At 31.2% G+C, this 15,656-nt stretch overlaps 1 protein-coding gene across 3 annotated transcripts in view; it reads left to right on the top strand.

The window, feature by feature from the left end:
• LOC106470925 (disks large homolog 5-like) overlaps positions 1-14,983 on the top strand; it is an 85,866-nt gene extending 70,883 nt beyond the window's left edge. For all 3 annotated transcript variants that reach the window (XM_022399574.1, XM_022399575.1, XM_022399573.1), the window contains exons 22-26: positions 681-925; positions 1,215-1,444; positions 5,439-5,548; positions 6,567-6,676; positions 7,063-14,983. In XM_022399574.1, coding sequence (XP_022255282.1) covers positions 681-925; positions 1,215-1,444; positions 5,439-5,548; positions 6,567-6,676; positions 7,063-7,166 — 799 coding nt within the window. In that variant the 3' untranslated portion in view covers positions 7,167-14,983. The remainder of the gene's footprint in view (positions 1-680; positions 926-1,214; positions 1,445-5,438; positions 5,549-6,566; positions 6,677-7,062) is intronic.
• Positions 14,984-15,656: the final 673 nt, after the last annotated feature.

The following is a 15,656-nucleotide window of genomic DNA, read 5'->3' as shown; positions in this document are numbered from 1 at the left end:
ATATATATATATATCATTATGAAGATTACTTTGTGTTGTTAGCTTAATATATGGATTCAGAACTAAGCTAAAACTCCCAATCCAGCCAAACTTTGGGAAATGATATTGGGATTAAGGCTAAAAATATCTTTAACAGTGAGAATATGCAGCTGATGAATCAATACTTTTATTGTTATAAATTTTTGTTTTTTGACATCTTAGTTAGACTTGTATATTTATTTTAACTATGTTATTCACTGATTATGTATTTCAGATCTGATCTATGTAGGTAGTTTATTTCAAGTAAATATTTCAGATCTGATCTATGTAGGTAGTTTATTTCAAGTAAATATTTCAGATCTGATCTATGTAGGTAGCTTGTTTCAAGTAAGTATTTCAGATCTGATCTATGTAGGTAGCTTGTTTCAAGTAAGTATTTCAGATCTGATCTATGTAGGTAGCTTGTTTCAAGTAAATATTTCAGATTTGATCTATGTAGGTAGCTTGTTTCAAGTAAATATTTCAGATCTTATTTTTTGTAGGTAGTTTATTTCAACTAGAAGTTATTGATAATTATTGTTTTAGTATTTAAAGAAAAGTTTGGCTAACACAGTATTTATTCACACTTTTCAGCCTTTAATTATGAATAAACTAAGTTATTTTGAAAGGCATGGTGTAAATTTTCTTAACTTTTTTTTTAGGGTTGAAGAAGAGTTAATGATGCCTCGGAACCTAGCAGACCTGGAGGGTAACGATGGAACACGAAGAGGCTCAACTTCAGCCAGAAGGAGTTTCTTTCGGCGGAGGCGACACCACCGTAGTAGCTCACGAGATAGTAAAGAATTAGCTTCCTTTTCTGATGTCTCTATTAATAGTTGCAGTGATTCAGGAACCTTAGCTGAAGAATTGGTACCCCCAACATATCAGAGGGTTGAACGGCTTGATTGTAAGTTTTTATCGAAAGTCCAAATGTTGGATTTATTTGAGAACATAAAGTTATTACTGGTTCTGTTACTTTTCTTCTTATTTTACTTTTCCTAATGAAAATGAAATAAATTTATAGCTTTGTTGAAAACAAATCGTGTAGGAAACTAATCATATAGATGACTTGAGATACTAGTAATTGATTATCAGGTACAAACAATAAGATTATTAAACAGTGTTTTCTGAATATAGCTTCAGTATAGACAGGGGAAATCTTATCAAAGTATCTTATACATTTTTTTAATGAACAGATCTGACAATGCGTCCCGTCATGGTTGTTGGTCCATTAAATGAAGCTGTTGTGCACAAGCTAGAACAGGACTTTCCTTCAGTCTTTCAGCGATGTATACCAGAAGCCACCCAACGCAGTCAACAGGCTATGGAGCGAGGATTAGAAGAGTTCAAGATTGTGGATTATTGCCGTAAGGGAAACTACTATGAATGTACCACTCTAAGTGCTGTTCAAGAAATTTGTGATAAGGTAAGAAGTGAGTGAAGGCTGGTGCTTTACATGTGGACAGTATAAGGGTTATCCTAAGGAATTTTTTGAATCATAGTAGAAAATAGAATTAAAAATGCTTACTCTGACATGTGAAAGTAATGTCTGTAAATATTACAAAGTATATACTGTTAGAGCTTATCTTTGCCAAGTGTTTTGGTTTTAGATCATTATAAAATGGAATTTTTCTTTCGTGCCTTAGTAAATTTCATATTTTATATTTTAATAGTTTTACTGATCTACAGGGGTGAAGTGTATATTAAAAATGGCATGAAAAATTAGTTTTTATACTGACCCTCCAATGAGTTTGGAAAGAGGGATTCCTGAAAACTTTCAGTGGGGTGCTGTCCTTTTTTATGGGATTAATGAGTTTTGTATGTCTAAATATATTTTCACTTGTGTCAAATGATTAGTCAAAACATTCTCAAAAAAAAACTTAGGTCAATGGCTGAATTGCTTCATTGTTTATGGGATAAAACTAAGTCAGTCACCTGCCTGTAATTATTTATTTTATGCTTCAGTGACAGTTGGGGTATAGCCTATGAAAAGACTGCACATAAATTGTACAAAATTATTATGAATAACAATTTCATTCATTGTTATTTATTAGTTGGAGAAAGATAAAGTTATAGCTATAGTGTGTGTGTGTGTGTATCTATATATAATTTATTTCAAAATATTATGACAAACAATCCATTACTTACCCTTGTGTTTAAGAGGGAGGGGAAAAATTTGCTTTCATTTCTTAATACCACACAAAGATGTATGATTAAGTAGTTATGTGGGTTTTGCATTAAAAATATTAGTATGCTGCTTTTATAACTTAAAATCACTGACTAAATGCCATTTGAATTCCAAGATTTTTATCAGACAATGAAAGTAAATTTCTCTGCAATGGCATAATTTGAATGCCCAGGGAATAATTATTTTCTTTACACGTATTATTAAAATCGTAAATGAGAGAGATAGATTTATCAAATGGACAAACTTTAACCTTTGAACTTAAAAAACAAAACAAAAAACATTCTCATATATTAGTATAAGGTAAACTTAATAGATACTGACTTCAAACCTTGACTAGCATTCTATGATGGATAACAGAAAATGTGCATCTAATTTGGCTCCCCCAACCCTCACTATACTAGAGAGAAATTTGTATATCTGTTAATGAAATTTATTATAGCTGTTATTAGCCAGCACTTTCTCTACCATAAGTAACAGCTCAAATTATAATAAACAAATCAATTATAAAGGTTTGAAAGATTGTATACATGTGTCTGTGATTATGAAACATAATTCAACTAAGCGAGCTATAGTAACGTAAACATTTTCGATGACTGGCATAATATTTTTATCTGAATTTTTGTTCTGTTGGAAGATGGCCTCAGTAGTTTTTTTCTAATTTTGTATTACCAAGTTTAGATAATTGAATTAAAAATTGTTTCTTCAACCTTACTGAAATCGATAAAAGGTGTATATTAGAAATATTATATATTAAAAATATCAGATGATTCAAAAGTCACACACTGTGGTATGTTCAGATTAACTGAATATTTGTTCAAACTATCATATAGGTTTGTTAAATAACAAGAAATTTGCTCTACATATCTCTTACGAAGTATATTTATTTTAGTATTTTGGTACAAATGAACAGTATGTTTCTTGCGAGTAGCACTTGACCTGTACAGTACAAAGACAACCAGCTATTTGAGCAAAATAACTGCAATTTAAAACAGTTTTTCACTTGCACATCACATCTGGCATAAGAATTTATCAATAAATGTAGAACTTTTGTGATTTTTATTATAGTGTATGAAAATATTTGCAACTGTTACTTGCCGGTGTATTGTACAGTTAAACATGACTTTGGGAATGCCTTTGTAACTTGGCCTCTTACGTTTTTTTTTCCAAAGATTGGCCAGTAACATCTCTAATCAAACACAGGTTGAGGAAATTATTTGATTTGGTGCTGAAAGAGTTAAGGTGCATTCAAGTGGTCAGTTTTATCAATCCTTTCTCCATGAAGTTATTGTTCTTGAACATGATGGAAGGACATTGGTCCTTTACGATTTTTTTTAAAATCTTTTATTCCATCTGTATACTTCCATTGAAGTTTGTATTTACCTCAAGGCTGAAGATAAACCCTATAGTGCTCCGTTCACTTCAGAAATGTTAAAGAACGTTATTTGCAAATTGCCATTTGTAGTACATTTAAGAATATATAACTTTGTTAATCTACTGTGCACTGTCATGTATATTTTATATCACAGTACACTGTATTTTGTACTATTGTCCTGGTTTTAAATACCTGTTGATTACTCTAAATAGTTAATATTTTATATTTTGCATACTATGCAAATTGTACACAACTAAATATGCCCCAAAACAGATTCAAACAAACAAGCAAATGTGTAAATATTGTTCTAATATCATTTAAACATGGTATGTATTAACATAAAAGAAACGGTTGAATTATCACATTAGAATATGAAGGTTTTATTACCCCACAAGCTTTCAAGCTCTTTTAAAGAATGCTTTGTCAAGTGGAATCACAACAGTCAATAATGGAAGAATTTAAAAACTTGTCTTTCGGCATCATATTCATTTGGAAAGATCTAATCTGCTACATGATGGATGACACACCAGTGGGTTTTCCTCTTTTCCACATTATCTGGGAAATTTTCATGCAAAAATTAGAAAATAGTGCTTTAAATACTTTATTATACAAACCTTCACACTAGTGATGGTATGTTGATGGCACATTTGACATCGTAGTCATCAAAAATGACAAAGATCCTCTCACCAAAACTTAGAGAAAACCAACAACAGTGACCAGTACCTCAATTACACCTCCTGCCATCTACCATCAGTCAAACATTAAACTTTTTAATAAAAATAGGTACTTTCTCCTTAAAGTTTCTTTTGGTGTTTAACCATCTATGCGTTTTAAGCACATGGCAGTCTTGTCTAGTTTTGTCTTTTCCTGACTGTTATTATGAACTTTTAAATGTGACCATAGGAAAACATTTAAAAAAAATATACAAAAGTTTATAGTTGTTTAAAAGTTTTCTTTACTTTGGTATCATAATGATATGCTGGTGTTAAATTTCATTTCTTTAGATTAATTTTATTACAGAATTGTGTTTTATTCTTAACGATTATAATTTAAGTCTACTGACACACTAATATAAGTGATTGAGAAGTGTATTCTAAGTATATGAAGTATTGTGACTAATCAGAATGAATATTATGAGATAAAACTTACTAGTAAGTATTAATTTTCTTAAACTGTTGTGGCCCGTTGTATTTCATGATTTTATGTATTTCATAAATCTATTTTTAACTTAATTCTTATAGTTACCATGTCTTAGACATTTACAGAATGAAGTTCTTTGGTGATAACATACTTCGTACATTTTATCATTAATCATGATGTACTACCTTGATTGAACAAAAATGTTGGTTCATGTGATAAACTGTCAATAAAGACATCTGAACTTATGCATAATAGGTGTTTGTCCAAGCCATATTTCCATTTGAAAGAAGGTTAACGACAAGCTACATTTATACCAAAAACCCGTACCTTTACATACAAGTGAAAATGTATACAATGTGGACACAAAACTCTAGATACTTGTATACCTATATGGGCTTGCTAAATAGTTTTATTTATTCCTCAATTTTGTTATGCAGAGTTTTGAAGAAATTAAATAATTAAATCGTTGCAAACAAAGTATGTGAACTTTCCTTAGAACTGAAAATTCATTATGGAAGGCTGTCTACGTCAGAGGTTAATCCAATAAACCTATGATTAGGCCCGTGGCCTTATGGAGAGGTAAATATGTAGCACAGCTTGGGACTTTAAAAAACATTTTGAGCCATTTGCTTGACCTAACAATTCAAAGGATTGTATGAAAGAATTATAATGAAACTGTGTATGATATTGTAACTAATTAAGAAAGCCTGTTTTTTCTAGAACCGTCATGCCTTGATAGATGTAGGTCTGTCAGCTGTGGATCGTCTTCATCGCTGTCAAGTCTTTCCAATTGTGATCTTTCTCAAGTTCAAGAGTACAAAGCAGATAAGGTATTGTTCTGAACATTATTTATAATCAGTGTTACCATCAATTAATCTGACCATAGTCTTCATCTTCCTTGTTTTCATGGTTATTTTTTAATGTTCTACATAGTGTGATTAATTTATACATTACTGTTATAGCCACTTTGCATATTGGCCTTCAGCCAGTTTTTCAAAAAAGACCTTTAGAATACTTCTTTTCCTCTTCTTCTTCCAGTGCTAAAATATCAATTCCAAAGTTATTTCGTTAGTTTTACAAACTTAGGTATTGATAATTTTGACATTGTAGGATCCTCTATGCTAACTACAGACCTTTATTTACATACTACTTGAATTTTTTTATTTTTTTAAATCTTAACCATCTTGCATTTTTTTTTATTAACCTTGTTAAATTTTCTGGATAATAGCTATTTGGACAAATGATCTTTTTAACATTCAGAAGCAACTAAACTGCAAGCATGGACAGTGTTGTTTTTCATGAGCAAGAAAATAACTTAAAAATCTCTTACAACCTTTAAAAAGTCTTAAATATCAATGATTAGGGATTTCAAAAGAGATAGAATCTTCTTTCTTTCGTAATTTTAATGGGAGTATTCTTTATGGCTTAGAAATTTTGTATTTTTAGCTACTTTGACGGTATGACGAAAAGCAGCAGACAAGGGAAATATGTACATCTTAATTTTGATACTATTAAATAAGTTCTGGTCATATATATATATATATATATGTACATACACATATGTGACAATGTATTTCAAAAGTTTAAAGATTTTGAAAAAATAATGTTAGTATGGTATATTGCAGATTGCATAAAAAAACGTACCTGATACGTTTCCCATCAATGCTTCGGGTATTAAGCTTGGTTTGTTTTTATGTGTGGGATCAAAGTTTAATATTTTCTATATTAAATCTACTACACTTTTTTTTAAAGCTAAATCCCACTAATAGCCTATAAACATTTGAAAATATTTTATAGTATTTATTAAACATTTCTGGTAGTGTAAAAGTGAAATTTTGTTTGTTGTAGGGAAGTAAAGGATTCAAGATACCTCACAGAGAAACTGACAACTAAGGCAGCCAAAGAAATGTATGAACATGCTCTTAAGATTGAGAGTGAATATGAGCACCTCATTAATGGTAATGAATTGAATGTATTTAATAATCTTGAAAGCCAGCTAAAGTCAATTCACTTGTTTTTTGAATTTTAAAACTTTATTTGTTAGAACACTGTACATAGATTTTGTTTCCTTAAAATATTTGTGGTTGTTTTGTTAAAGATGATGAGAAGAAACCTAATTAGACTTTATTGCCTCATCCATTAAAAATAGCATTTAACAGTTTTCAATGAAAGCATCCTCTGCCTTTCTGTGTGTAGTTTTTTTTTTATCTTATTAAAGAGTAAGAAATGGAAATGAAGAAATTATTTTACAAAACATGTAGCAAACACATTAAAAAAAAGTTTTATAAAACCTGACAGTTAGTCATGATAGTTTCTTCTGAGAAAGTTGTTGTTTTTTTTTCAGCTGTGATCCCTGGCTCCAACCTCACTTACTTGTGCACTCAAATAAAAACTTGTGTTGAAGAAGAGCAAAGAAAAACATGTTGGGTTCCTTGTGGATCTTTATAAGAAATAAAGCTTGTAAAAACTGCAGAGTTATTCCTGTGTTATACATAAAAGCATATATAGGTCTGCTAGGTTCCTTGTGTGTCCCTGCAATTATTGAAAAGCGTGATTTCAACCACTTGTTACTTGTAGAACTTTATTAGTGAGAAGATTATACTAGTGAATTTTTTTTTACAGTGAAGGACAAGTGATAACTGCCAGTTTTATTAGTCCCGGATAATGTGAACGGCAGAATATTGACTATTGGTTTCTTTTGAATCCTTATTAGTGTGAAGAACAGTGTAAAAACTACTTGTTCACAGTGTGTGTGAAGAATTTTTGTGGATCTGTTTGATTGTCGATTCTTCTGTTTGCCAACAACAGCAGAAAAAGTATTCCTTGCATGAAACTTATTAAAATTTATTCTGACGTTTCAAGTTTCTGAAATATAAAGGTTATTTCATGCGTTGTCTTTTGAGGAAGAGACCAAGTACTAAATAATATCAAGAACACTCTGTTTATTAAATATTGATAAGAACGTTTGTGTTAGAGAGAGACTGTGCTAGGAGTGTCATTGTATGTTGAGACTGCATACTTTCAAGCATTGAGCTATGATTGAAAGTGCTTTCCATACAGTTACTTCTGATCTTCAACTTAACTGAGAAGGATGTGTTTCAATATCTCTTGTAAGTACTTGTATCCAAACATAATCTGTTTTAATAGTGAAGCTGTTTTTGTTTGCCAGAAAGGCATGGAACTAGAAATAGATTAAATCCATGGACATTTTCTAGAGGTGCTAAACAAGGAATATCATAGCACCTCAGGGCTACATACTTCCCAGAACACCTTAGGGCTACATACTTCCCAGAACACCTTAGGACTGCATACTTCCCAGAACAAACCATGTTTGTTTCCTAGAAGTATGACTTGAACTATTAATATCCTCATAGCTTGAAATTACATGTTTCAAAAACCAGTCAGTTTTAGATCACTGTAGTTCCCAGCAATATGTACCTAACTTTATCAGTATGCTGTGGAACTTCATAAATTTCAACCACAGACCTGATTTAAGATGAGATCACTATGATGAATAGATATCTAACTAAAAAATGTCAGTATTCTTTAAAGTTGCATACTTCAAAGTTGAGGTCTGGTTTAAAGTGAGACCACGTGTCTCTGTGAGGTAAATACTGGATTAAGAATGTCACTCCACATTGAAACTGTAGACTTCTCAGGATGGTGAAGTATCGTATCAGCTTGCTATGTAAAGGTAGAGAAATGTTTCTACTAGTTATTAATTATTTAGAAGAGTTCCCTGAGAGTTACAAAAGGGTAGTTTCCAAATGGGTACGGTATAAGTAGAACTTGGTAATAATACCGGGTAGGTTCCCATTGGGTATTTCTAAGAGTTCGGCTACATTGGTCCAGAGCTAATTTTGTAAGAACTATTTACAAGTATCCAGTTGAAACTATAAAAAAATAGGTAGTAATAGTTTCAAAGTGCATGATTACAGAAGAGTAGAACTTGGTAAACACTTTTATTAAAAATGAATACTGTGAAATATGATCTGGTAGAAACTTTCAGAACATTTAGGTATAGCAGAGTAAGAACTAGTATTATAGATATTCAGGGTTTAGATATAGTTGAGTGAGATCACGTAGTGATTTTCAAAGTGTCTAGATACAGTTAATTAACATGAAGTAATGGTCTTCAAAGTGTCCAGTTTCAGTTAATTAAGATCAAATAATGATCTTCAGATTATCCTGTTGTAACCAGATAAGAGTAATTAATGACCTTGAAAGTGTTCATTTACATTGGAGTTAAACATAGTAGCAACCTTCAAAACTTTCAAGTACAGCAAAGTAGTAACTAGTATAAAACGTATTCTAAGCTTGAAACTACAATATAAGTAAGAACTGTTATGAATCTCCAAAGTATGGAACTACAGGTGAGTAATACTTGGCAAAACTTTCCAGGTAGTTAGTTTTCAAGCTGTTCAGTTGTAGTGTAATAATCTTCAAATATTAAGTTAAAACAAAGTATGTATGTATTAGTTACCTTCAAAATTTCCAGACTAAGTGGAGTAATAATTGAGCAGGACAATGAAAGTATACAATTTAAGTGAATTGAGAACTGGCAACGACATTAGCGTGAAATTTGACAGAAATCTGCAGAGTTGTTAGCAAATTGATGTGCGAATGGATAGAAATTAAAATTCGTACAGTTGTTTAAGATAGTTTTGAAATCATTGTTACTGTTAAGTAAATTATAACAAACTTTCAAAGTGTCCAATTGCAATGAAACAAAACTTGTAGTAATGATCAGAAATGTTCAGATACAGTAAATTAAGAAAAGAAGTCATAATATGTACTTACAGTCAAACATGAGGAACCTTCAAAGTATATAGTGATGGTGTGGAGTAACATCTAATAGGAACTGACAAAGGATCTATTCATAGTAGAGTAGAATAAGAACAGTAAGAATCTTCAAAGCATGTAATTATAGTTGGATACAAACTGGAAAGAATATACAGAGTATTCAGTTACAGTTGAATACAAACTGGAAGAAATATTGAAAGTATATACAGAATATACAGTTACAGTTGAATACAAACTGGAAGGAATGTTGAGAGTATGTAGTTATAGTTGGATACAAACTGGAAAGAATATATAGAGTATTCAGTTATAGTTGGATACAAACTGGAAGGAATACACAGAGTGTGCAGTTACAGTTGGATACAAACTGGAAGGAATCTTGAGAGTATGCAGTTACAGTGGAATACAAACTGGAAAGTGTACTGACAGTATGCTATTACATTTGAATACAAACTGGAAAGTGTACTGACAGTATGCTGTTACATTGGAATACGAACTGGATTGAATCTTGAGAGTATGCAGTTACAGTGGAATACAAACTGGTAAGAACTTTAATAGAATGAAAGTACAGTTAATAAAGTTTGGTGTGAAGTTCAAGTTCGAGATGAAGTTAATGAAAAACATTACAAGTCTTGAAACTTGGTGATGTAAAAGATGTAGGAATCTTCAAAGTTTTTTTAACAAGTTGTAGAATTTTTCAATATATGCATGATGTAGTAAGATTTGATTGAAAAACTTCATTTAATGAGACCTTTTATATGATAAAATGTGTCATTGTTAAATGTACTGTAAGAGTTAATGTATCTTGTGTGAGGATTTAATTTGTTTTATCCATACAAGCTTCATAAAAGGTAAACTACTAATAATAGAAAGGAAAAGATGTGTTAGAGCCACTATGGCTGTTCTGTCATCTTTGTGTGTATGTGAGGAACTGGTTATACATTTGGTTCTGTAAATAGCAATGTGGAAACCCAAAACTTGAATTTTTTGTTCTATATTATACAGCTTTAAGCCAGGAATGATTAAAAGCCTTTACTTAGTATTAAGTGCTACATAGCTTATGAGCTAATTTGTGTGTCTTAAAATTTAGGTTTGGTTACATGTACTCGACTGATTCTAAAGGTTGAAAAACTAGTACATTTTTTTGTGAGATATCAGTTTTATAAAATCATAGAAGGTAAAGCTTTTTTTTTTGCTGAGAAACTTAAATATTTACAATTTTTGTTGTGTCTGTGAAATAATTAATTGTAATGAGCAATTCGTTTTTACAGGTAGCTACTATTGTAACATTGAATATAGCATATAAAGTTATAAATATTTGACTTAATACCCTTAACCATTCTCTCATTTAAACTAAGTATTAAGACAGTTTGTATTAAACCTGTTACAGTGTTAAGTATTCTGAAGTATATATTTTCACACACACTGTATAGTTACTACAAGTATATGTAAGTTGTTTAAACTTGTATAGAATTTTATGAACCTAAAGTACCTTGATATTAGACAAAGGGGAATAGAGTTGTCCATTGATAGAAACATATATATATTAATTTTTAATTAGATTTGATTTTTGACTCAAAAAAACATTGTTCAAGAACTGTGTGTTCTTATGAAGAAAAGTTATTCGTGCACAAAATTATAAAGTTGTAAGTACCAGTGTAGGAGTAAACAAAAATTGAAACACTATAGTGTTTTTTTTTAGTAAGTAACAAAATACCTTTAGTTAAGTTTTCACAAATTGTAAACTACAGCTTTTTTATGTTTCCGAATTCTCAAGACTGCAAATATTTTTTATGTAGTCAATGACATAATTTGCATCTCAGGAGAAGTTTATCATATGATCCTTATTTCTAAAGTGTAAAGATTTATTTAAAAAAAAAAAAAATTAGAAAGGGTACATAAAGTTCTTCAAATTTCATTAAACCGAGTGTTTGATAGAATCCCTATTTTCTGTCGGATTGTACCAAATCAAACGTGAAACATAAGTGTTATAATTTTCTACTTAAAAACAAAATGAATTGGTCATTGTAATTTTTCATTTGTATTGAACATCAAAACCTAGTATAGTAGGTCTTGATTTATGATAAACTTTACAAATTGGATGGAGGGATGATGACATTAAGTAAAGGTTATTAATTACTAACAGACTAAAAATGTGATATTCACCACTTTTATGTCTTGTACAGTTTGATGGTGTTGTATCGCTTGGTTTTTTTGTTTCAATTCTACCACAGATGTAAATAGTTAGATGACAGATTTACAAATTTGGAAAGAAAAGGCAGCTAAAATCATGTCTTCCAGAGAAACGTGTACGTTAATATAATCTGGCTTACAACTTTTTAATATTCCTGTCTTTGAAATGTATACCTCTAAATTGTTCAGCGAGAGATAAGGATGCGGGAAAGTTGGTAAATTAGAATTAAGCCTAATAGCATCTATGAGGTCTTGAGAGTGCAATACATCCAATATAACTGTGTTGTACATGTTCAAAGTATATCTGAATCATGATTTTTGCGTGTTGCAGAGAGTGTGATTATTAAGGTGTATAAACTTTTAAACACAATTTCATTTGGTGAAAAAAAATAAAGAATGCTGTCAGGTAAACCATTTGAAGTATCTAAGCTAGAGAAACAATTATTTAAAGTTTTTATTCACCAGGAACAACTTAAGTGACAGCCTTATCAACAACTGCCCCCTCTATATCAGTAAAATAGAATAATATTCAAAGCATTAAATAGCCCAATACATCAAAAATAACTTTATATATGAATAGTCCAGATTTTCAAGGGAACTCAAATTTTGATTACAAGATGAATAAAATGGAATATAAATATATATAATATATACATATTTTCTGCTTTGTCCTATGTCACTGACTCAAGTTTTATATTATAGATTTTTTTTTAGTACATCTGTTAAATTTTATAAAAAGAGTAAATTGGGTGTGAAATTCAATTAATGTATTTCATTAATATCTAAGTAGTTTGTGAACTGTAACCTTGTCGTGTGGTTTGATAGTTTTCATAGCCAAACAACACTCTTGTGTATCTGTTTAACTAATGTATGTGGCATAGAATAATTCAAACATACTTTTAAGTTGTGGTTTTGTTTAGCATTTTGCCTTTAAGAAAAGTGTTAGAAGGAATACACGGAAGTGGAACTTTTAACTTGTCTAAAAACATTTACTATACAGTTGTACATTTTATATGAACTTTATATTAATATATAGACAGTTTTATATTTCAGACAAATTGATCTTAAAATCATGTTATTGTTTCTGCTATTGCATGTTGATTTTTCCCCCCATTTTCTACTCTTGTGTGGACATATTGTAAATCGTCATTAAATAACCCATGGCTTTTCCTCTCCCTCCCCCCCCCCCATTTTTACTCGTGTGTGGACATATTATAAATCGTCATTAAATAACCCATGGCTTCCCCCCCCCCATTTTTACTCTTGTGTGGACATATTATAAATCGTCATTAAATAGCCCATGGCTTTTCCCCCTCCCATTTTTACTCTTGTGTGGACATATTATAAATCGTCATGAAATAACCCATGGCTCTTCCTCTTTTATATAAAATTCACAATAGAAGCGATTCCAGGTTTCTTCACAAGAGCTTTTTTTTCTTTAATATGTATACACAAAGTCGCATTTTCTGACAGTCTATTATTGTAGTATTGTCGATAAAAGTCAATAGTGCATTGTGAGTCAGATTCAGTGCTCACTACAAATGTAATCGTTATTCCGATGAATTTTTGTATAATTTAATGTGTTTGTTCTTTAGGGGTGACGTTGCTGGATATAGCAAGTATCTTGGGTGGGATTAATGCCCAGGAAGCGTTTAATTTTAGTGAGAGGGCCGTGATTTCTTTGAAGAGTTACATTCTCGACTACCTATAGAAACCTGTTGTTGCCTGTTGTTGACTATCAAGTAAACGCTAGTTAAAAATAAACCACAATAGTAACAAAGTCTAGTTTTTAGCACAAGTTTTTTTAATTCGAAGTTCTTGCCCTAGTAAATCAGCACTCGGAAAGGCGTATTCTCTTGAATATACATAGTTACGAATGCCGTATTAGCTTAATACTGTGAGGATACTATCACAAATTTTCTTTTCGAAAAGTCTATCGTCAGTTTAATTATGCAACCCATACTAACACATTGTCAGGTTTCATTAAAATATATTTATTAGTTTGTGAGAAATTTTTCTTTTGAATTACATTAACTGACAAATATCTGAATTTTAAACTAATGGTTTACCACTGTCGTGTTTAAAAATACATTTTCGTACAGACGCATCCACACTCCTGCTATTTCTATACCTTCGAAGTCGGTTTTCCTCCATTTGTCTGTGCTTAAATGCCATAGGGAAATCGTGTACCCAGAAGCCTTCTGGGAAAACGTGTATTAATATTCCCATAGGATGATTATCATTAGAAACCACGGGTCACTATGGTGGTTACTATTCTCACAGACTACTTTGAAAGATACGCCCATTTATTTGTTATTCGATTGTTGTTGTAACTACAGTACCGTACGACTGACTAACGCGCCAGATAAACATAAAACCACGGGCCTCTTACAGTTCGATACGTGATGAATGTGCAGTGACATAATGGTCACGGTTATTTCTGCCCTTTTACTTAGACTACTTTTAATTGCGGGTGAAAAACTTGTGTTTTAGTTACTTTTGCTACTCAGAATAGCCGCTTATATTTCGGCCCCTCTCCCTACACACTAAAGATTATATAAAGTCAACTTTCTTTATGGTAAACTTAAAGTACTTATAATTGAATTACCTGCGCTGCGAGAAGCATGTTAGAACTTGTTACTGATACTGGGAAATCACTGAGAAGTAACTGTGGTGTGTTTTGTACCTATAAAATATACTAACGAAGATTTTGTTTTCAGTTGTGGGTATGTTTGTTGATACTTACAAGAAAATAATTGCAAAAGGGGTCCGTTTTTCCCTAAGATTTTTAATATGTTGCACATCAGTGTTTCATTGTCCACTAATTTTAGTGCTCAACGTATTTGAAATGCTCATATCAAGGTTTATGGCCGACTGAATAGGCAGCTTTCAATTAAAGGTAGGATAACTCGTGAAATGTGTACATTTTTCACTCGGTGCTGACTATAACATAGTATTTGTAGGTGTTAGCAAAGAAATATTTGGCTACTCTGTTTCTAGAAATATCAGTGGATATTATATACAAAGGACATTATTACATTTATGTATTTCTTTAAGCTCTTGGTAGTTTTTGTATGCTTGTTTTCCTCGTGGTAGACATGTTAAAACTGTGATAAACGGAGAGAACAACGGGCAAAGATTCAGAAAACTAGTCGTAAGTCTCACTTGAGGATGCACAATCTGATTGCTACACCAGGATGATACTGGTAAAAGGGGAAGCTGTAGAAGCCCACAAAAGAAAATATATGATCATGTACATGTACAAAAGTGTTGGAAGATGTAAGAGCTTATCCCTCCAATAATATAAAGGTTAGATCACTATAAGTAAGCTCCCAGCTATTTTTAGATTTATAAATATATATACATATAAATATATTTCAATAGATTTCATAAGAAAGCTTTGTGTGTTTGAAAACGTGAAATTATGTATTTGATGTAAACGTGTACACTGCTGTTTGATCAAAGTAAAATACCAGGTATTCCTATATATTACCTGCGTTGTTGTCAGTTACTGGTAAATAAAGCACAAACACATAGAATTATCGACAGAGATTTTCAAATCGGATTAAATTATACACACACACCGAGTCCTCCATCTAGGTCTAAATACAGAAGTGTAATTTTCTGTTAAATTCTGTAACACTAAGTCTTTTACCAAATCGGATTAAATTATACACACACCGAGTCCTCCATCTAGGTCTAAATACAGAAGTGTAATTTTCCGACAAATTATGTAATACTAAGTCTTTTAAGTTTTTAGCAATATACTTTTAATTTTCGTCATTTAAAGTACCTAAACATAAAGATATTTTGAGCACCTTTTATTGCCGCTAATATTGGAGTGAATCAAGGTTTGTTTAAATGAGCTTACTTTATAGAAGAGTGTATGTGTTTATAATCTAAACGACCACTGATATAACCAAAAAATTCGTTTCAGAAACGTAT

This window comes from Limulus polyphemus, unplaced genomic scaffold (assembly GCF_000517525.1).
Source record: "Limulus polyphemus unplaced genomic scaffold, Limulus_polyphemus-2.1.2 Scaffold4297, whole genome shotgun sequence".
Lineage (NCBI taxonomy): Eukaryota > Metazoa > Arthropoda > Merostomata > Xiphosura > Limulidae > Limulus > Limulus polyphemus.
Note: the sequence above shows the minus strand (reverse complement) of the source record. Positions and strands in the feature narration are given on the sequence as shown.